Source organism: Trachypithecus francoisi, unplaced genomic scaffold, assembly GCF_009764315.1.
Source record: "Trachypithecus francoisi isolate TF-2019V2 unplaced genomic scaffold, Tfra_2.0 Lachesis_group5, whole genome shotgun sequence".
Lineage (NCBI taxonomy): Eukaryota > Metazoa > Chordata > Mammalia > Primates > Cercopithecidae > Trachypithecus > Trachypithecus francoisi.
This window is the reverse complement of record NW_022681470.1, coordinates 53113723-53137741: the sequence shown is the minus strand read 5'-3', so window position 1 is coordinate 53137741 and position 24019 is coordinate 53113723. Positions and strand designations below refer to the sequence as shown.

Genomic DNA, 24019 nt, shown 5'->3' with positions numbered 1-24019 from the left:
CAGCCACAGTGGAAACACATTAAGCCAAAATGCAGTGTAATTAATTTGTGTGTATGCTGTATAAAAACTGATTCTGTAATTTCATATGGCTGCCAAATTTGTGTTCCAAGGCAAAATTAATGTTTTTGGATGGGCGTTAATACTTTTCCTGAAAAATAAAATTACATATTCAAGGGAGTTCAGAAATATTAGGTTAAACATATTTTTAATGACATTTTAAAAACCTTTTAATTTGAACCAAATTGTTTTTCTTTTTCTTTTCTTTTTTTTTTTGAGACGGAGTCTCACTCTGTCGCCCAGGCTAGAGTACAGTGGTGCAATCTTGGCTCACTGCAAGCTCTACCTCCTGGTTCATGCCATTCTCCTACCTCAGCCTCCCAAGTAGCTGGGACTACAGGCACCCGCCACCACACTTGGCTAATTTTTTCGATTTTTAGTAGAGACAGTGTTTCACCATGTTAGCCAGGATAGTCTCGATCTCCTGACCTGGTGATCTGCCTGCCTTGGCCTCCCAAAGTTCTGGGATTACAGGCGTGAGCCACCACGCATAGCCTAATTTGAACCAATTTTAAACTTACACAAAGGTTGGAAAACCAGCAGAGTTCACACATACCCTTCCCAAACATAAACTTCCCTTAACATTTACCTTTTATAATCATAGTGCGGTTATCAAAAGAAGGGGTTAACATTGGTACAATGCCATTGACTAAATTATAGGCCTTATTTGAGTTTTATTTTTTTCATTAATGTCTATTTTCTGTTCCAGAACTCTAAGATCCTGCATTGACTTTAGCTGTTATTTCTCCTTAACCTCCTCCAATTTGTAACAGTTCTTGTGGATGAGGTTGGAATCAATATAAACTCATGATTGTCTATGTATATAAACAAAAAAGATAGATACAGAAATACAGATGTGCCTCCCATGTATGTCTGCTAGTATATATACTTATAATTCCTTACTGTGTCTCTGAGACAGAATAGAGGCAATGACATCTCAGTAGCAATGAGCAAACATGTCTTAGTAAATTTGTGATACTATAGAAGAATACCTGAGACTGGGTATATTATAAAGACAGATTTATTTTCTTGGGAAGTCCAAAATTCAGGACCGGAGTCTTGTGAGGGCCTTCTTACTGTGTCATCCCATGGCAGAAGGCGGAAGGGCAAGAGAGTATATGTAAAAGGGAGCTAATGGGGAGGATGAACTCGTGTTTATAGCAAACCCATTCTCCAGCCATAGGATGTTAATCAGTTCTATGAGACAGAGTCCTATGAACTAATAAGGCCTTATTAGGCCCCACTTCCCAACACTGTTGCGTTGGACATTAAGTTTCCAACACACGAACTTTAGGGAACATACTCAAATCCTAGCAGCACTTAAGGCTCAGCTCTTGATTGGTAAACGTCATCCTCCAATATAAATATCCAGGGCTCTTTGGAGTATTGGTTGATTCTAGGAATGGGGCAGGGAAAATACAAGATAAGCCTGAAATATGTTGTCGTGGCAGAAAGTAAGGAATTGCTCAGAATATGGGGACTGGTCAAAAGAAACAACATGAAAGAGGTCCTAATGGGCTAAGGTGGAATCTTTGGGCAACAAAATAAATAATGATATTAGATTTTAACCCATAAAATAAAATAAATATCCAGTAGTCCATTCTAATATAAATAAGTAAATAGGGGATAAGGCATAGCTCTTTCTTACTGAAGAATTCTGATTAATAAATGTAGAAGAAAAGAGAAAAATATGAAGTCACCATTAGGCAAACACTACAGTAATAATTGTGATCCTCAATGAGTACTAATATTAGAGGTGAAAGTTTGAGGAGCACTAGTATAATTGTGTGCTTTTGACACGTCTCCCTAAGATAGTTAATAACTATGAAGGGAAAATTTGTAACTTTATCATGGAGAAACCTGGGAGACACCATCTTAATTTAACCAAGGGATCAAGTAACCATAATCAATAAAGATGTTTTCATGTTGCCTTTCATATGATACACTAAGAAGTTACTTTGGTATTCCTGGCAACATTTTCTAATCATGTGAAAACATCAAAACACATCCATATTGAGAGCATCTTACAAAATAACTGCCTGAATCTCTTTAAAATTTCAGGTCTTTAGCAAAGAAAGACTGAGGAATTAAAAATTTATTTTAAAACCTTTAGTCAGCTTAACTTGAGGGGTTTTAAATATTTGGAGATAGTATTTTGACTAGAGGACTTTCCCCTGCAAATCCTTTATAAAAATATGTACTTGGAAGAAAAGAAAGACCAGCAAATGCCAAATAAAGCAATGCTTTGCTCTGTCTTACTGCCTTGAACCCAAATTCAAAGTAGAACTCTTAAGGATCTGAACTACACCAGACAGAAGCCTTCAATGTTTCTCTGACCATTAGGCTAATGAACTCAGATGAAAATTAGCCATGAGATCTTCCTTGTCTGTTATGCTCTGGCATCCAGAATCTCCAAACACTGTGATAAGGGAAAATAAAAAATCCATTGTCATTTACCATCACCAGAAAAGAAGGACTGAGAAGGACCACAAGACAGGAGGAAAGCAAGGAAGGAGGCAGAGATAGGAAGATAGGAAGACTTTGTTTCCCTTGAATCCTGAGCTCCTCACAGAGGCCCCAGCGAATCAGCTGTCATGTGAAAGGAGGAGAAAGTTTCTTAAAAGTAATAGGGATTACAATTACCACAATGACTGCAAAAAAAAGGTTGGGGTAGCATGCTCAAATGAACTATTTTTAGTTCCCTTGGAAGTTTCACACTCAAAAACTGTGACAGAGAACTATATAACTATATTTTGTAATCTGGCAAATCTAGTTCAGTCACCCTCCTCCTTAGGGTAAAGAATAAAGTAGCAGTGAGGATGAGAGGCATTTTGATTTCCTTTTAGAGTGAAACATACACACACACACACACACACACACACACACAGTTTAAAGTCTTAATGTGTTTGATTGCTATAAATGTGCTAATTATTAGTTGGCATATAAAACTTGAACTTTATTTGATATAACTTTCTTAAAACTGAGCCTCTATTTTCATTAATAAAGTATGTTTTTGAGTGGTTTCAGTCAGGTTTGAAGGTATTAACAGACTTGTTTTCCAAACCCCACTTCTCCTTCCCACTCCTACTACCCCACACCGCCAGCTACCTGGTGATTTTCTGACTGCAACAAGGTAGGGAAACGCCCTTTATCAATGGGTGTGTAATAGGTCCATGACTCATTCTGGTATCATAAACTTCTCAGGTAGACAGTGTAGCTACTCATGATCTAGCTGCTGACAACAGCTAATGTCATCTTCTGGCAAGCTTCCTGGTGAGCCATAAGTCTCATGCCTACTTCTTGTTTTGAGGACACACATCTGCCCTACTTACTACTTCACAGAGCTTTTTTATGAATGGGCTCCTGGGATCCAACTGCTTCTCAGTCATCTCTGATTGGTTGTCTAGTTGCATCATTCTGGTGTTTCCTTAGGCTTCCTCAGGTAACCTTCGGGGCATATCCATTACCTCATCAATGGATGTATGAGAAAGATATATATATAAAGCCACTATCTATGGCAAACTCTCATCTTCCTCTGTGTGTATGTGTGTGTCTGTGTTTGTATGTATGTGTGTGTGTGTGTGTGTGTGTATGTGTGTGGTGGGGGGGTGGGATGCTTGTGGTGACTCTCATCCGGCAAACTCAACCAATTCTCTTAACCTACTGCATGCCCCTGCATATCCCCTTCATAGGCTGCTGTTCAGCTAACTATGTCTTGAGAAAAAATGTGGAATTTTCTGCTGCGTAGATTTCCAAACGTGGAAAGGCCTTTTTCTTATTTCTATCTCACATCCTTCCCTTTCTTTCCTCTGTAGGATATGAATTTCACTTCATCAGGGTATTACATAATGGTTAATACTTGCTCTTCTAAAACTCTCCCACCTTGCACTATTCTGCTCTAACTTACATGGATCTTCGTGGCCATAGTATTAGTTTGCTAGTTCTGCCATAGAAAACTACCACAGACTGGGTGGCTTAAACAACAGAAGTTTATTTTTTCACTGTTCTGGAGGCTAGGAGTCCTAGATCAATGTTTGGTTTCTCCCAAGTCCTCTCTCCTTGGCTTGCAGATGGCTGTATTTTCGCTGTGTCCTCACATGGGGTTTCCTCTGTTGCGCCCACATTCCTGATGTCTTTCGTGTGTCCAAATTTCCTCTTCTTAGGAGGACACCAGTCAGATTGTAATAGGGCCTACATCAGCAGTCTCAATTTAATCACCTCTCAAAGGGCCCATTTCCAAATACAGTCATATTCTGATATACTGTGGACTGGGCTGCAACATACGAATTGTTGGGGGATACACTTGGCTGAAGAACACCCTGGAGGTGGGGACCCCATGGGTTCTAATGAAACACATTTACCAACTGCTATTGTTGTCACTATGCAAATAATTCTGCCAGTTCCACAGAAGCCTGCTTCTTTAATCATGGGAATTAAGTAAGATGATACGTAATCCCCAGTTGTCCTTTCTCCATTTGTCCTATGGCAACAAACAAACAAGAACAAAAAAACCTACTACACGGCTGGAGATCTGAGTGGAGGTAATCACAGGAAAGGAAAATAATGATAATAATAAATAATAGAAAATTGGGTTCTTAAACTTACTTTTCTTAAAATATAAGGCAATGTATATTGAAAATCTATACAGAAAGGCATTTTATTAGATGTATCCCAAAATCTATTTGACTGAGAAATGTTTTCCTAAGCAGACTCATTAAAATGTCAACAGGAACAAGTATTCTATTACATATTTTGAGGAATCTGGATGTTGACCCTTGTCTGGCAGTCCCATGCTTGGAAAGTGTTTAATAGCTCAGCATTCATTATTCAATTAGATCTAAATATATCTGCTTTATTTATTTAAGACTCTCTATGCTCTAGTACTAATTTATTTTTGTATCCTTATCTCTCGTGATTCTCTTATATATAGCATGTACTCCAAATTACATGATCCTAAATATACTTTGTGGTTTCCGCCTTCTACATCTTTTTTTTAATGCTGTTTCCTCTGCCTTCCTAGAAGGTTTTGTTAAATCAAAAATTCCATCTCTTCATGAATATTTTTAATCTTCCTAATTCAGTGTGATTTCTTCCTTCTATGAACCTGCATAGATGTTACTATATTCTGCCAGAGCAGGTATCATGCACTTTTTTTCTTTACTTATGAGGTTGTAATTTTGTTCAATGTAGAAAACATATCTTGCTTATCTTTAAGCCTTCCATAATGTTTTTCACAACATAAATCTTCAATAAATATTAGTTAAATAAATGAAATGAAAGATGCACTAAAGGATTGAGATAGTTTTTTCTTTGAATCTATGCCCTGGTTCCAAGTAGTTTATGAACCATATGCATTTATCTGCTTTCTCTCATGAGACTCCATTGATATAATGAAAAAGAAATTTTTAATAAATTGTAATCTTTTATCAATGAAAAATAAGTAGAAAGAGTTGAATGAATTTCTGGGAGATGGAAAGTAAGCAAAGCAATATTTTCTGTCGGAAATCGCAGCCCAGACTTTCTTTAAAGGGTGATACAGTAAGACAAAACACCAGTCCCCAGTGAAGCTTTGGGGTACAAGGTGCCTAGAAAAAGAGGGCAAATATTAATTCAAGTTATGTATATTGAACGAGGACTTACACCTCTTTCATGAATCACAGTACTATTTCCCTGCAGTTAAGTCTAGCCAGACATTTACCATCAGGAAAAATACATTTTTTTTCGTAGAATAATTTAAAGAAAATGAAGTCTACCTTAGCAGATAATTTGGAACTGGCTTCCAGTTCTCTATAATCTGGTATTTGAGAGGCTCCAGACTGAGTAGTCTAATTTCTTCTTGCTTACTGTAAGGTAAAACCTACCATTTTACAAATCATGTTCACAGACAAAGGAATCCATTTAATATCCTTATGCCTTGTACTTGAAATTTGAAATATGGCTCTTGTTATTTGCTGAATATCAGCATGTAGGATGAGATGAGAGAAATATATCCAGCTAAAGGATAGCAGCTGCTTCTGTTTGTACTGAAATTGTTTTGGGTCTATAGCGAAGGTTGGGTGTTACTTACACTCTTAGCAAACATAGAGTTTTAAAAAAACAAGACTATAATATTTAAAAGGAAAGTCAAATATATATTTTGGAAACAAGGAGAGTTTCATTAAGTGAAAACAAAAGTACATTAACAAGAGATTCAAAGATGTATTTGAAAAGTAGAGTAGTACAAATAATAATTTAGAAGACTATATTGAAGTATCATAAAGGGTGGTGATGATTGTTCAAAGGAATAAAATCTTACCAATTTTGTTTTTGTACAGACTTAAATATTTAACTTAAATTTCTGTTGATTCTGGAGGTGCCGATTTTCTCTTTGGTAGTAAGGGGATAAAAGGGCCATAACAAATAAATACACAACTCCAAAAGAACGTAAAATGATGATAATTATTATTCCCAGGAAGATTCAAACAGAAGAGCAGTTGTGGTGCAGAAATGGAGAGGAAAGACCTGTTGAAATTAAAAGAATGATTGCTGAAATTAAAAAGAAAAATTTGTTTTAGAAGATAATCTCACAGAAATATTGAGGATTTTAGATAAAAATGCAGAATTGGAATATATAAGCAAAAAGACTAGAAGCACAGGAGATCAATCCAGAAGAGATGATATCTGCTTTGGTAGCAGTTCCACCAAGAGAAGATAGAGAAAATGATAGTTAGAAATTGCAAGAGAAGAGGAGAGACTCAAGCCTGTAAATTGTTAGGGTCTCTTGAGTGTGAGTCATAATAAGTGAACAAGAACCACTCTTAGATACTTAGCATTGCCAAATTATAAAACACTAATGATGAAGAAAATTTTCTGAAAAGGAAAGAGGAAAAAAATAGTATTGATTAGAGTTTCTAAACTTTAGATAAGACTACACATTGCCTAGTGTTAAGTATAAAGAGAAATATAAAGGAATATGGAGAGTCACAGAGTCATTGGGAAAGCAAGGAAGTTACTCTTTATGTTAAACTTGTGTAAACAATTCCCACTACCACACCAAGCAACTAACTAGATAAAGGAGCTTTGGTCTCTAAAAGCCCCCAGAACAATACTACCTCTACTAGCCATCCACTGCAACACAATGGATGCCTCCTACCCTGACTGTTTCCTCTCTTAGCTCAATTCCAAAACAAATGCCTACATTTGTATCTGTTTGATGGAACCCAGGCCACATGTCTGCACCACAGCTAGAACCAATGATTCCTAAAATTTACCACTAAAAAGGGGTCTAAATTAGAAAAATCAGGCCCTCAGTCTCAACAAGAGATTGGAATAAATTAAAAACAACATATACAATGGAATGCATCTGTTTATTCTCCCAGCTGGAAAACAAAATCGTAAACTCCAAGTAATAAAGAGTTTATGGTAAAGCAAATTAAAATACGCCATAATATAGAGCAATAAGTAGTCAGTCAGTCAGGGAAATTATTTGAACATTCTTTCTGGATGACTCAGGGAACTGCAGATAAGGTCATATAATTGAAGCCCTCCATTTGACTCTACAGTGATCTCTATTGCAATCAACATAATAATGTAATCACTGCTCACAGGCTCTCTACTTTAAATCTGAAGTCATAGACTTATAGCTAATAAACAAAATACAAATATTTACAACTTCAACAATGTTCATGATTTAACAAAGAAATCTTGAAATAAAAGTGAGGAGAAGATAGAGAAACGAAGAGGGTAGCTATTATCATCCCCAGGTTCCAAAACAGAAAATCAAGACTCTGTCTATAGTTAGTGAAACAGAATTTTAAGTATGGCAAGTTAAAAAATACCTAGTAAATCAGAGACTGCATGTGAAATAAATTCTATCAGTGGATAGGTTTTATTTGGCTGCCAACATGGTGTCAACATTTTTTTTTTTTCCTTTTGAATTGTTTCTTCGAATTTGCGGTTCAGTAGACATCCAACAACAAATTCACTACAAGTTTGAACACTGCTTATTGTCCTATATCTGACCTGATTCATGTATTTATTTTACTAAATGTGCTTTGTAGACACTAGAGTCAAAACGCTGGAAAATAGAAATGAAAAATAACAATATGATTATATAAGCAACTCTGGGGAAATTCACTGTGAAAAACATTATTTTCTCTTATATCTTACAGGAGGAGGTCAATAGGTAGTACCTACAATAATAGGGTAGTAAATGTGGTAACATATTATTAAGAAATGTCTTAAAACTCTTTGAAGTAAGCTCAGGATTTGGAAGCATGTGTTTTTAATTATTATTATTATTATTTTTTGGTCAAAATTTAAGCTATGAATGAGAAAATAGCATTTAATTAAGGGTTAAAACATTATTATAATTTGGTCATTTATTTAGTCATTTTATAAATAATCATCATATGCATCCATACTATGTAAGGTACCGTGTTAGCACTTTGGGGAATATAAGCTTGAATACATTGTGATCACAAATCAGACAGTAGTCTGATTAACAGGTGATTACTCAGACTAAGTGCAGGGCAGGATACAATTTAACATTGTTTTTATACGTATTTGGAATGTATTGCAAATTTCTGCTAATGGATTTGTTTTGCTAATAAAGATTCTTTTTAGCTATGGTAAGATTAATTACTTGAGAAGAAGTCAAATGACAACATGGAGAGACAGCAAAAGTGTCCTAGTTATAATTATTTTTAAAAGGGCAAATGATAAAATGTAAATAACAGTAATAGGAGGTTCCTAAGTTCCTATATGTCTAAGAATTAATATTGATGGAATGTATCTTTCCTAGAAAATTCACTACAATGTTTTAAAGTAAAGGTACAGATATAGCAAATACTCAATGGCTTGAAGCACTTAAACAGAAGTGAAGCATATGGTATTCACTAAGCAAGCAGGCTGTGATCTGTGCAAGACAGGGGAAAGTACAATGTAGCCATAAAATTTTATTAATGCTGAAATAGAACAGTTTAAAATCAGTGAGATATAACTTATTTAACAATGGAATTAAAGAGCTGAGGATGCAACTCCAGTATTACAAGTGAATTTATTTTTTCATCTGACAGTTTAAAAAGTAGATGAAAAGTCTTAACACGATTTTAGGGTATTTTTTGTGTGTGGTGATAGTGGGAATTAAATGAACACTTCAAAAAACCCTTTGGAGTTATTGAAGGAGAAATCAACATTAAGGGCAGTGAATTTAAGCTAATTTCACGTATAACCAACCTTTTAAATCTAACTTTTGCACTCTTTTTTATTTCTCATTGAAGTAGATGCCTTTCAAAACGGTGTTCATTGTTTATGATCAGTGTCAATAATGCATGAAAACCATTTAGCATTTTCCTATTCTCTCCACTTTTGACGGCCATTTTTCTTATCCTGAAAATGGCAAACAGCTTTCCGGTTCCATCTGGTGGTAGAAAATTGATTACCATGCTTTATATTGTGTCTGCAACTTTTAATCTTAGAACTCAGATTTCTAATTTGATGCTTGGTGACCTACAATGTTGGGGCAGTTCCGCTATTCAAGAACTGGAATTCATAAGCATCTTCCTAGTAGACTGAGGTGTCTTAATTTTTTTTTTTTTTTATTGCTTCTATCTGGAGTTCTCAAGTACTTTTCTTTCTAGATATTCTGCATCTATACAGTCAGTTCTATCTGCAGACTTACAAAAATAAATGTTCATACAATATAAAGTTATGTGTTAGCTGTTTATTTTGTAAACTCACCTATTTTGGAAGCTTATGTGTACCCCACATACCCCTGTACCATAAATTATATTTGTCTTTCCAATGGCACAGGCTACGATTTGTCAGAATTATTTATTTGACCTACAGTGGCTAAACTGTTGATTCCTAACATTGATAGTAAAGGCACAATGATAATACCATTTAAATATTTTAATTTTTAAATAAAGTTTGCAATAATTGTGAAATAATGTAATTCATGAGCGCAAAAAATCACCCTGGGAAGTATACAAACAACAAAATGGTTGCAACCAAACTGACATTATTTCCATAGATTATGGAATTAAATAAAGTGCATTAATTTTAATTATATTTAAACCTTTTGGTGACTTATTTTAGAGCTTTAAAATCTCTTTGAAATCAATATAGTGAGTTAGTATATTATCTTCTTCAAAATAGAGTATCAATAAAGAAATTTATATTTAACTCATTTGTTAATCTTATTCAAGTACAAACTTGAATGAAATTCTTTCCTAAAAATGTCAAAATATTTCTATAGTTACATATATGCAAAAATTTCTGTAGTTATATATATGTAAATACTTTTGCTACATAGTGAAGAATGAATTATATCAAAGTTTTCTTGTGATAAGGTGCTCTTTATTACAGTTGATGCAAAGATAACTTAGTTTGATAATAAATATAAATACATAAAAGTAGCTAGTATGACAATCTGTGTCAATTTTGGTGAATCTGAAGTAAATTATGTATCATCTGTTTAGCTACATTATATAGGATCAAAGAGAACAAAATGTACCAGCAAACTAAATCCAAGGATTACAATGTAGATAGAGGTGCTTAAAACAGCACATATAATGCTGTGAAAGAGGTACACTCCCACTGATGATTACATTTTACAACTTTAAAGACAGTGCTTCATAACACCAAGGCTGTTCTTTAGTTTACCTCTAGTGTGATGGCATTCTTATATGCATTAAGAAAATATGAAAATTAAAAAATAAATTCTACTTTCTAACTTCTATTAATATGAATTTCACAAAAACATACAGCTTCATAAAAACATACGAAGTCACCAATATAATAAGATTTTGTGCTATTTTATTAAAATTGGGACTACTTTACTGAGCAGGGTAGTACGGCATATCCTGAAATAAGAAAAGAGTATACAACATATTAAGAATTCAATATATTGTATCTGGGACAGGAAATTTCAATTAAATCCTTTATTTCTCCCTTTGGAAAAACTGGTATTAGGAAACTCTTAAAAACAAAACTATATAAGGTTCTTTTACTGCATTCAGAGGTCTGTGTTGAAATACATCTGCAAAGAGCAGATCCAACTACTTATTAGCTAACAGCCCTTATTCCACTTGGTTGATTATATTGAAGTACAGGACACTAATATGTGAGTTAATTCTTTCTGCCAATAAATAACCATTTGCCTTGAATATGCAATCATGGGTAAGTGAGAAATATGCAACTTGTATTTAAAAAAAAAAATGTCCAAATTGATTTACACATAAACCAAAAGTTAATGGAACAAATAATACCTTTACCTTGGAAACAATAAACAGAATGGAATAAACATATCTTTTCTGTGGTTTATGTTTTCTAACCAATATTTACTATGCTGAGAGGAGCCATCATGTTGTCCCTGGTTTGGTGATTATAATCCAAAATTGAGGACAAAGAATGAATCAAGTATTTTATTTGCTAATCTTCTTATCCTTCTATAAAAAGAGATGATCGGAGAGGGTGACAGATAGAGGAGCACAGTGGTTATGCATCCACCCCCAGCCAAGTGAGGTGAGGTCCAAAAAAATTACTTATTACTCATGGAAAATAGGATATTTGCCTGCAGTAGGAGCTAACATCTCATTTGCCAGTTAGACATCTGCTTACGTAGTTTCCTGAGATTATTTGAACATGAGGCAAAAAAGAGAAGGAGATGGCAAGTTAGGTAGATGACAAGTCAGGGAGTAGAGACTGCTGTAGAGCAGCCCACACTCTTGTGCATGAGTTTCCTGAAGCACAACAGATAGTTTAAAAAGGTTTAACTTATCTTTCTAGTACCCCGCCTACTCCACAAAGTGAGGCAGCTCAAGAAGCTAGAGTCTATAGGGTGTACCGCTAGGAAATAACAAAGAGTGGAATGCAGTTTCTTGCTTACCAGTGATGTTATACAGAGGCCCAACTCTCACTCGCCAAAAAACATTTTCATGTCTCTATAATATAGGCATCACGTAGTTACCATCTTCATAGAGAACAAAGATGACAGAATTAGCCTAGAGAGCAGTGACATCCCAGGGAGAACAAACCTGAGCTAGTAAGATTGGAGCTTCAAATTTGACAGGCCTGGGTTGGATTTAAATGGAGCTCCAACATGATTTTAAAGAACTGGGATCTGCCTAAAATATTATTACATGATAGGAATGGGAGATCTGAAATTGCATGGCTGAAGGCTACAAAATCATGGAATTTGTAATTTATTTACTTCACTAGACTTCTTTTTTCCTTTTTCCCAAGCAATCAACTTGTCTTCCAACATCCTTTCCTTCTAATTTTTTTTTCCATTAAGACATTTGTTTAGGGTATAAAAATGTAAAGAATAATAGACACAAGCTTCTTTTCCTTCCAAGATGTCTCATCAAAAATTTTCTACGGCTCTCATGACTGGTATTGGGTATTAGGTGCATGAACTCTACAGCATGCCCCTTTATTCAGAGGGACTAGAGACCTAAGGGATTCTTTCTTTTCTTTCCTTTGTTGCTCAGGCTGGAGTAGCTGGGATTACAGGCATGTACCACCACACTTAGTTTTTTATTTTTTATTTTTGTATTTTTCGTAGAGACAGGGTTTTGCCATATTGGTCAGGCTGGTCTCAAACCCCCGACCTCAGATGATCCACCCGTCTCGGCCTCCCAAAGTGTTGGGATTACAGGTGTGAGTCACTGCGCCCGGCCGGGATTCTTTCAAATATTAAACGTATACTGTTCTTCTGTACTCCATTTGTTTTTTTAATATCATATTTCATCTCCATATTCTATTCTTTTTTTCCTTTTTTTTAAAAATCCAAGATCATTAAAAATAGCTGTAGCTAGCAATGATTTTGAGAACAAATGTGGGCATAAAGTTTACTGAGAAGGATTCTTTACTATTCAATTATCAGTCAGTATAGTAGAACAGCCTCACAACAGTATGAAGTAGATAATAGATTATACTATTTTAGAGGTTGAAGTGTACCTCAAGGTTAACAGTTAGTAAAAACACAGGCCTCTTATTTCCCCTAAATGATCATTTAATTGCTGTAAACACATCTCAAATCTTTCGTAAATGGTTTTTCATAATTTTCAGTGAGCTTCCCATTCTATGCTTTTTGTCCACAATATTTCTTGTGTTTTTACTGCTGTTATTTTAATCTAATTATAACATTAAATTGATATAATACTAAATTCACTTTATGTCCATTAGTGATTATGAAATTCAGCGTTTTTTGTTTTTTTTTTTTTAAATTCTAACAACACATTTATTATAGAGGAAGTAATTCGTTAGACCTAAAAATTATTCTGGTGAAGGCAAAAGGAATTATTTAATTAGAAAAGCAGAACATTTAGTAATTGAGCATGAAGAACATTGTTAGATTATTCTTTGTTCATTTAACAAAACATATATTGAGCTCTTCCTCTGTGTCAGAACTGATGTCGCATCTTGGGTATATAGTGGTAAACAATACATGCTCTCTTTTCTCATAAAGCTTATTTCACAGGGAAACAAGATATTAAGAATTAATTAACACAATCTAATATTACAGTATTATGAAAGGAGAAGTACACTACAACAAAACTGAGGCAGTAATGATTAAGCTGAAGGTCAAGAATGGATAGGCCATAGGAGGTAGAGAGAAAAGTATTGTGGAAAATCCTAGACGTAAGAGATAGTGTCTTGTTCAGGACGAATTAAAGACTTCTAATGGCTGATGTGCACAACAGAAAGCAGACAGAAGTAATAGATGAAACCTGAAAGACAGTCATAGAACAGATCAGCAAGGCTTTGTAATGACAATTTTTCAAAGTTAAACTTTATCAAATGGAAGAAGGAAGCCCTTTAGCATTTTCAATGGGAGAGTGACATGAAATAATTTGAGATTTTGAAATTTACTCTTATTACATTACTATAAAAGGATTTGTGAAAGCATTCACTGGAAACAAGGAAGTGAGTTAGGACTGTTTTAAAGGTGTAAGAATTGCTGATGGAGAAAGGAATAAACAAATAGGTGAGTACAAGTCACACCTGGGTGATAGAATTAAAGGATTTGCTGCTATAAGAAGTTTGGAAATGCACTATTTATTTATGTAATTATTTCTCCCTCATTCAAAATCAATCTTGAATTAAGTCTACCCAGATGTAAAAAGTAAGAGAATAAGAAAAATAGAAAATTGGGATAGAAGAGTAAGCTGAAGACAAATGAATGATTTTTGGACTTATAGGACGTAAAATGTCCTGCAACTAATAAAGGTACAAAAACTTGGCTTTTAATATCCTAGTATCCTGAAGAATGGAAACAAAACAGCAGCAACATTCACACTGAATATTGGAGTTCCTCAGAACTGACGTTCCTGAACAAAGTGCTGACTTTTTAGCTGGAGTGTCTGGAATGAATTATTATTTGATCTACCCATGCTGGCAAGATCATCAAAGCCATTGAACCTCAGTTTTTTTATCTGTGAAATGGGGATAATAGCATATATCTCATAGATTACCAGGACAATAAAATTATTTCATTAAATAAATATTTTTGAACATCTACTATGTCTTAGAAAGTGTTCTAGTCACCAGAAATCCTCCAGAAAACAGGGTAAACAACAGGGCTCAGTGGTTCCACTGCTACATTCTGCTGAGATTGGTGTTGGGTGAGATGTTGTGGCAGAAATAAAGGGTAATTAGCATGCAAATGAAGATATAATGTGTTGCTAACATAAAGATGTCAATTTCATCCAAATTTATTATTTTAATTCCATCCCAACAATCATACCAACACAACATTCTTTTTTTAAAATAGATAAGCTGATTCTAAGTTTACATGATAAAATGAAGCAATCAGAGAAGTGAGGAAAATTTTGAAGGACAATAGTAATGAGAGAAGATTACCTTATATACTTAAAAATAATGCACAGTTACAATAATTGAAATAGTGCGTTATTAGTGAATACATAGAGAAGAATTAATTAACAGGCTACAAATTATATGTACTTCTAATACAGGCACAGATAATTAGGAATTTGGTATTTGATAAAGGAATTATTTTAAATTAGTGAGTAAAAAGATTATTCAATACATTGAGTAACTGGGTAGATGCTCAAAAAAGTTAAATTCAATATATTCATCATAGAAATGGAAAAATGATTACTTTGTGCCTAAATAAAATATTAGTCCTAAAATATTAATAAGTAGGGGCTAGGGGAAGCTCATATAATGTAGACCAAATGCTGCCCTAAAACACCGCAAGGAAGCAGTGAAAAATATACAAACGAAAAGCTTAAATTATTAGTATCAATCATGGTGGGTTTTTTTGTTTTGCCTTTTTGTGATGCATTTTATTTTTTATTTATAAGAAAATATTTCAGACACTCAAAAAGTATAAGAATATTATCATGAACATCAGTGTACCTAGCATTCCAGATTTAAAAAAAAATAAACATTCCAAATGTTTGTGAAACCTCACATATACCATGTCTGTTTGACATCTCCTCTCTTTTTCTAAGACTTAGTTTGCTGTAAAGCTGAATCTGCAGACTATTATTTTATCTAACATTTTGTATTTAAGATTTCCCCATGATGTCTTGTAAGCACTGGGACTTGCATTTTCACTCTTATCTATATGGATATTTATTTGTTTGTTTATCCATATTTCTTTTCACTGTTGTCTATATAGATATTTGTTTGTTTATCTATCCATATTTCTTGTGGCTAAGAATATTTAAGATTGTTATATATTTTTCTCTTTATTAGCAAATTTTTCAAGTCTACCTTCAGAACATACCCAGAATCTAACATAATCCAAACCATTATCACCTAGGTGGATCATTGCAAGAAGAAGGGATCATTGTCCCTTCTTCAGTCTGTTTTCAACACAATGACTAAAGGGATTTTATAGAATATGAATTGGACCTTTTGTACTAGTCTTAAAAAATCTCCGATGATTGCTAAGTCATCCCAATGAAAGGTCAAAGCCATAGTACAACTATTTATAAAGTCCTACATGATCCCTCTTCCCATCTACTTACCTGTGGACCCATTTTCTCCCCCTCCCTGAATTCCAGCTAAACTCGCTTCTCTGCTCTTCCTTAGCCCCATCAAGCATTAACTCTGTCTCAGGGAAGTGCTTGTAGCTCCTTCTGCCTGTAATGGTCTTCTCCAAGACCTCTCTTGCCTTCCTCAAGATTTTTACTCAAATATCATATTTTCCACAGTCACACTATTTACATTTTATTCTACCTGCTAAAATGTTAGCTCCCTTCCTGCTTTATTTTTCTCCCCACCATTATCATCTCTAAACACAACACAATTTGCTTTTTCTTGTTTATTGTTGGGCTTCTCCCACTAGTGATTCTGTAAGACAAGACATTTTTACCTTTTTGGTTAACTGCTCTAACCTTTTAATCTAAAGCCTTTCCTGACATTTCACAGGTGCTCAATAAATATTTTGTGTATTAGTTAATGAGTGGAGACTGGATATACACACTAGCATTACATGTTATATTGATGTCTAGCATTTCTCAAGCAAATAACGTGAGCTGAAAATAACAAAATATGTATATTGACAATTAGATGAATTTAGAGATTCGAGGTTAACTATTAGAGGTTTTGAAGAAATCATAAAGAAAAAAAATTCCAACAAAATGACATCCTAAAAAATGATGCTGCCTGAGGGGCAATGTGCCAGTATAAAATAACAAGGCAATAAGCAAATTATTTAAGAAAATTTATCTGAACTGTCTTTGTCTGATTCCATCCCTTTCTGTTCCCTTCCAAGTTACCACATTGTGTTCCCCTGTCAGCTTCTGGAATTAGAGTTCTAATTCTCTTGAATAGCTTTTAGTACCCTTGCATGACAATTAGTTGACCTCATGCTGGCTTTTGTATCTCAAACAAATACTGATGAATTACCAGCACCATCTCATACATTTTCAGCCTTTCAGATAGATTCTGTTCTTGCCAAGTACCATCTTGCCAATTAGTAATGTGGTACATAACAAAAATAACTTTATTTTTGTTTGCCAAAGGGAACATTTTTTCCACCAGGGACAATCATTCTTAGGAAGCAGTAGCTAGATGTAGTCATATGCAATCAAAAATCAAAACTGTTTTATGTTGTTGTTTTCCTATTTCCAAAAATACATTAGCGTTATGGAAGAATGGGTACAGGTTTTAAAAGCATTATTGTTTAGTAAGTCGACTAGGTTTATTTAAAATGGCTCCGGAATTTAGCAATAAGGAAGATGTAACATCAGAGTAATATTGGCAGCTTACATTTACTGCATGTTTTCTCTGATCCCAACATTTCCCAAATGATTTGTGTTACCTCATTTTATCTAATCCAATGAAGCTGATACTGTTTTTCACTGAAGAGATAATCACTGAAAAGTTAAATAACTCACAAAAGATTGTAGAGTTTGGCCAGGGCCAATGGCTCAAGCCTGTAATCCTAGCACTTTGGGAGGCCCACGTGGGTGGATTGCCTGAGGTCGGGAGGTCAAGACCAGCCTGGCCAGCATGGTGAAACCCCATCTCTACTAAAAAATATAAAAATTAGCCAGGCATGGTGGCAGGTGCCTGTAATCCCAGCTACTCGGGAAGCCGAGGCAGGAGAATCGCTTGAACCCAGGAGGGAGAGGTTGCAGTGAGCTGAGATCGTGCCATTGTTCTCCAGCCTGGATGACAAAACAAGACTCCATCTCAAAAAACAAACAAACAAACAAAAAAGATTATAGAGTTTATAGAGTTGAGACTCAGATTAGACAATCAAACTCCAGGGCCCAGGCTCTTAACTTAAGCATACTTAAGAAGGAATGAGGCAGAAATGAGGCATACTTAGAAAATATAGATATTTTTTAAAGCTTATTGACAATTTGAAAATATTGATAAATGTTCCCTTCCTAATAAACCTTTTAGACAATACTCAGTTCAAAATAGCTTTTAAAGTCCTAAACATGGCTGTAATGCCTTGTGATCTGTTTTTGATCCATTAAGAATCTATTAGAGATTATGATAAATTATTTTGATTTTTATATATTTATCATATTGCTTCTAAACTGTGCTTTTTTGTAGAGTTCATAAGCTTCATTCAGCAAAGGTAAATTAATTTACTATATAAAATGAGAAATGCCGGGCGCGGTGGCTCAAGCCTGTAATCCCAGCACTTTGGGAGGCCGAGATGGGCGGATCACGAGGTCAGGAGATCCAGACCATCCTGGCTAACACGGTGAAACCCCGTCTCTACTAAAAAATACAAAAAAACTAGCCGGGCGAGGTGGCGGGCGCCTGTAGTCCCAGCTACTCGGAGGCTGAGGCAGGAGAATGGCATAAACCCAGGAGGCAGAGTTTGCAGTGAGCTGAGAACCGGCCACTGCACTCTAGCCCGGGCGACAGAGCGAGACTCCGTCTCAAAAAAAAAAAAAAAAAGAGAGAGAGAAATAAGCTACTTATATATCCATTATAAATTTCTCATAAATTGAATTTTTAATATATTTCTAAAGTCACTGAGTTAGGCAGGCAGTACAGAATGTTCCAGAACAAAAGACATTGCACTTTTTGTAGTAAACTTATCTTTTTTGTAAAAATACGTTTGTGGGATGTCTTTTGGAGATTTAGTCAGTTCAGGCTGTTATTACAAATTACCACAGCTTGGGCATTTTATAAACAACAGAAATTCATTTCTTACAGTTCTGGAGACTGGAAATCCAAGATCTAGGTGCCAGCATGATTCAGTGCTGGTGAGGGCCGCCTTCTGAGTTTTAAACAGCTGACTTGTATTCTCACATGGAGGGAAGATAGCTCTTTAGCATCTTTTTAAAATGCACTAATTCCATTCCTGAGGCCTCTACCCTCATGACCTAATTGCCTCTCAAAGGCCCCACCCCCAAATACCTTAATAATGGGATTAGGATTCCAACATGAATTTGGTGGTTACAAAAATATTCAGTTAGTTGGAGAGATCCTTACATTTATCACAGAAAACTGTCTTTTCTTGACTGCTATAGAATTGGGAGAAAGTTATTGCTATGATATGAACAAAAAATAAAAATATATATTCTATAGAATCAAATTGATAAATTGAGATACATTTGTAATTTTAGATACAAAGCAAAATAAAATACCAACAGCAGCCACGCAGGTATCATAGGTAAGATGACCTTGGCTATATTATGGAGAGTGTACAATAAATTTTAGAAGATATGCATGATAGGATATGTATAAAGAGAGACTGAAAGTTAAATCCTGTATCTCATTGATTCATTATGAGAGTAAAGCTCTTAGCTGGATCTTGAAAAGCTCCCATTTTCTAGAAAACTGCCATTTCTCAATCATATATGTATATATACACTACCAATTTCAAATTTTTTGTAGAAACTCTTGAATATAATGTCATCTTCAGAGTTCAAAGCATTACTCAGCTGCTTCTTTGGATTGTGCTTGCCAGTTCTTATATAGTTGAGAAACAGTTCTATGACAACTGTTTTTTAACCACATTCACTGTGTTTTCTTTTTGTGTGTGTGTATGTGTGTGTGCTTGTGTTGCAGAGAAGGCCAGCAGTCGCCAGAACAATGGCAGAAGATGTACGGTAGATGCTCTGGGAATGAAGTCTACCACATTGTTTTGGAAGAAAGTACATTTTTTGCTGAATATGAAGGAAAGAGTTTTACATATGCCTCTTTCCATGCACACAAAAAGTATGTCTCTGCCTCAGAGAAAAATTAAAATATTAATTAGTCAAGCATACCATGTGGAAACTGTTTTCAAAAATAGAATGCATATTGTGCTCATGTGTTTAGGCATTCTGAAATTTTTGTCACAATATTACCCAATGTTGAAACATTTGAACCCTGGTGCCTGTATGGTCTCTATAAGACTGTCAGGAGTAAATTATAATTTATTAGGAATATTTCATTTAGCAACTTTTAAAGTCTTTTTAAAATATTTTAATCCATTAAGAATTTACAAACACATGAAAATCTTCTTCACAGACCTGAATTTTAAGATGTTGATTAGGAGCTAAAACAAAATAACACTAATATTTCTAAAAACTGTACATTAAAAAAAAAAAAACTCTGATGGTGGCCCTTGTTTTGACCTGAGAAATAAGTTAAAAAATAAATAAAACTACCTTCCAATTCAAATGTAGGCCTTTTTTTGCTTTTCCTTTTTGGAAAAAAAAAAAGGGGATTTACTTAAGAAATAAAAATGTATGTATATAATGAAAACAACATATTATCTGTATTAAATGTTTTAATGTAACATATTTTGGAGGATTTACAATATACCTATATAGTCTACTAATCTATTTTGTAATGTACAGGAACCCCCAACTTACGATGCTTTGACTTATGATTTTTTGACCATGATGGTACAAAACAATAGCCATTCAGTAGAAACCATACTTCCCGTATCCATACAGTCATTCTAGTTTTCACTTTCAATAGAATATTCAATAAAGTACATAAGCTATTTAACACTTTATTGTAAAACGGGCTTGGTATTAGATGATTTTGCCCAACTGTAGGCAACGTAAGTGTTACCAGTATCTTTAAGGTTGGCTAGGTTAAAACTATGATATTTGTTAGGCTAGCTGTATAAAAAGCATTTTTTATTTAATAATATTTTCAACTTATGCTGGGTTTATCAAGGTATAACTTTATCATAAGTCAAGGAGCTTCTGTATTCTACTTTACTTCTCAATGCAATTCTATTGATACATATACTTTTATTGCTTAAAAAAATCTTTAAACTTGATTTAATTTGTAACACTTTAAGGCATGTTGAAATAAAAAGATTCAGGATAATTTGTGCTTCCAGGAAGCCCCCAAAAATATGTAAGAAATTTTTTGAGGATCCTGTTACATTTAAAGATTGCTATTTTTTTCTGACTAAGTGCATACTTATTTTAGACTGTTTAAAAATATATAATTTTTTTCCTAAAATTTAAAGTAAACCAACTATAATAAATTCAGGGACCCTGGTTCTCTTTTAGGTGACCACGGGTAAGTTTCTTTCCTTTGGCCAACAGTTTTAAGCTTTTTATTTTATTTTTTTTACCAAAGTAAGAAATGCTGTTTATGTTTTTTTGACCAAAGTAAAATTGTTGTAAAAATTTGCAGAATAATATTGCCCTTAGTATATACATGCACTCATGTTGCTTATGTTCTTCCATTCAGTTTCATTAAAATGTAAAGTTATAGTGGTCATAATCAGCTAAATTAGTTTTACAACACACTAAGCACATAGTTTATTTTCCTGTAAAAATGAGGATCTTGAACTTCTAGGATCATTTCAAACTTCAAAATGCTATGACTTAAAACTTTTATTTTCCTCAGTCTTAACAATCATTTACTAATTTTCTTACAAACTCTTTATTTTTTTTTATTTAAGGTTTGGCGTCTGCTTGATTGGTGTTAGGAGGGAGGATAATAAAAACATTTTGCTGAATCCAGGTCCTCGATATATTATGAATTCTACAGACATATGTTTTTATATTAATATTACCAAAGAAGAGAATTCAGCATTTAAAAACCAAGACCAGCAAAGAAAAAGCAATGTGTCCAAGTCATTTTATCATGGACCTTCCAGATTACCTGTACATAGCATAATTGCCAGCATGGGTAAGTATAAATGAATTTGAAAATATCATTAATTTATTCCTAAAATAAAAAAAAATGATAGATACAAATGAATTTCGATTTTTGTTAAAAGTTTAAAGCAAGTTTCAAGCATGCAGCATTTTACAAACTAGGTGTGATTAGGTATACAGAATAACATTTCTAAGTTGTGAATTTTTTTAAAAGTACGATATTAGCCTACTGTGGTGGCATGGGCCTATAATACCACCTATTCCAGAGGCTGAGGTGGAAGAATTTTTGAGGCAGGAGTTTGAGAACAGCCTGGGCAACATAGAAAGACCCTGTGTCCAAAAAAAAAAAAAAATCAAAGATATTACAAAAACACAACCAACAATCATTTTATATTTCTCATAAGCTCCATACACTTTTTTTTTTTTTTTTTTTTTTTGAGACGGAGTCTCGCCCTGTCGCCCAGGCTGGAGTGCAGTGGCGCGATCTGGGCTCACAGCAAGCTCCGCCTCCTGGGTTCACGCCATTCTCCTGCCTCAGCCTCCCCAGTAGCTGGGACTGCAGGCGCCCACCACCACTCCCGGCTAACTTTTTGTATTTTTTTTTTTTAATAGAGGCGGGGTTTCACTGTGTTTGTCAGAATGGTGTCTATCTCCTGACCTCGTGATCCGCCCGCCTCGGCCTCCCGAAGTGCTGGAATTACAGGCGTGAGCCACTGCCCCCAGCCAGCTCCATACACTTTTATATTTCAAGTTCTCTTTGTAATTATCATCAGCAAAGGTTATTTCAAATATTCTTCATTTTCTCAAAATTCTCTTTCCATCTCCATCTCATTCTCACCATTGAACTTGGCTTCTATGACACAGAAGAAAAAAGATAAAATAAAAAAAATCTTCACGCAAATAAGAATTTCCTTACAGTTTGGCTACCAAACCATCTACAAACCTACCAACGTTTAGTATCTGTCACAAGGAAAATGTGCCCTTTTTAACATACTGAAACATTCATTTATTCCATGAACCTTGCTGTTGTTCCTCCTCAGAGACTTTACCCTGTAATCTATCCTCATTACCTAACTTCATTTTCTATTCAGAATCACTGGCTGATCTCTCTCTCTCTGGCTCTCTCTCTCTGGCTCTCTCTCTGTCTCTCTCTCTCCCTTTCTCTCTCTCTCTCTCTCTCTGTGTGTCTTCATATCTCTGTATGCATCATACACATGTAATTTTGAACCTTCTGTGATAACAACTTCAGAGACAAATTTCTCCAAAGTGTTGTGTTTAGTGGCAGACTTTAGATTTTATTGTTGTTCTGTATCCATGATTCTATCCAGTTCAATCTAACACCTGCAGTCATATCACTGAAACTATTCAGGCAAGATCACCACTTTCCTCTTTGTCACTACATCTAATGATTGTCTTCACAGTATATGACAAGAATATTGACCATGTTCTTCCTGAAACACTCTAATGACTTTTTTTCTGCATTGTGCACATTCATTTTCTTTGTGTGGTCACGTCTGTTCTCATGGATTCAATTGTCCAAAAAGTGATTATTCCTTTACCTAAAGCATTAACTCAACATCTATTTACAGCAAAAGGAACTGTCTACTGGCTATTTCTATTTGAGTATTGCAGGAAAAGCTAGCACAGCATATTCAAATTAAACTGATCTCTACACTCTCATTCAACACCATTTTCTCCTTCTCCTTCTTTTTTTTTTTTCCTAAAAAGCAGATGACAACATTATCCTTTGATTTGTAAAGTCACAATTCTGACTTTTCACCACCCACTCTTCTCATACCTCATAGTTAACCTAATTCTATGAAATCTGACCAGTAGATAGCCCCTAGAATCATTCAGTTTTTTTTCCATGTCCACCACCAACATCATCATGGTCTGTGCCTCCATCCTCCTCTCCCTGAACTGCAGGATCAACAACTTTGTCTTCTTTCCATGTCTCCAGCCTTGCCACCCTACACTCAATTCTCTACCCTGCCACCAGAGTAAAAAATTTTAAATATAATTTTGATAATATTTTCCTGAATAAATCACCTGCTTTCTACTACCCATTGGAAAAAAAGTCTAAATTCTATCGTGTGACTTAACTTATAAGTAGGTTTATAAGTTCTTGTTTGCATTATGCAATCCTAGTTTTCTTAAGAATGTTCCAGTTTCTTAGGATTGTTCCAGTTTATATAACTGTCCTGATGTAATTATTAAAAGAACCCCCTTTTACTCTGCAGTATCCTAGTTTAGAAAATAAATTACTTAGTCATTTTCTTTATAGGCTTTTTATTAATGATATTTTTTGACTTTTCTAGCCCCACATTTTACCACACCTTCGCTGCTCTCCTAAGCTCCAAACATACTCACTTTCTTTCAATCTTCACTAATTTTTTTTCACTAGTGGGCCTTAAAAC

General features: G+C 34.6%; 1 protein-coding gene across 2 annotated transcripts in view; it reads left to right on the top strand.

Annotated features, from left to right (window-relative positions):
* The window catches only part of KCNT2 (potassium sodium-activated channel subfamily T member 2), a 371426-nt gene that overhangs the window by 248164 nt on the left and 99243 nt on the right, over positions 1-24019 (top strand). For both annotated transcript variants that reach the window (XM_033196980.1, XM_033196979.1), the window contains exons 15-16: positions 19558-19707; positions 21404-21633. In XM_033196980.1, the coding sequence (XP_033052871.1) occupies positions 19558-19707; positions 21404-21633 (380 nt within the window). The remainder of the gene's footprint in view (positions 1-19557; positions 19708-21403; positions 21634-24019) is intronic.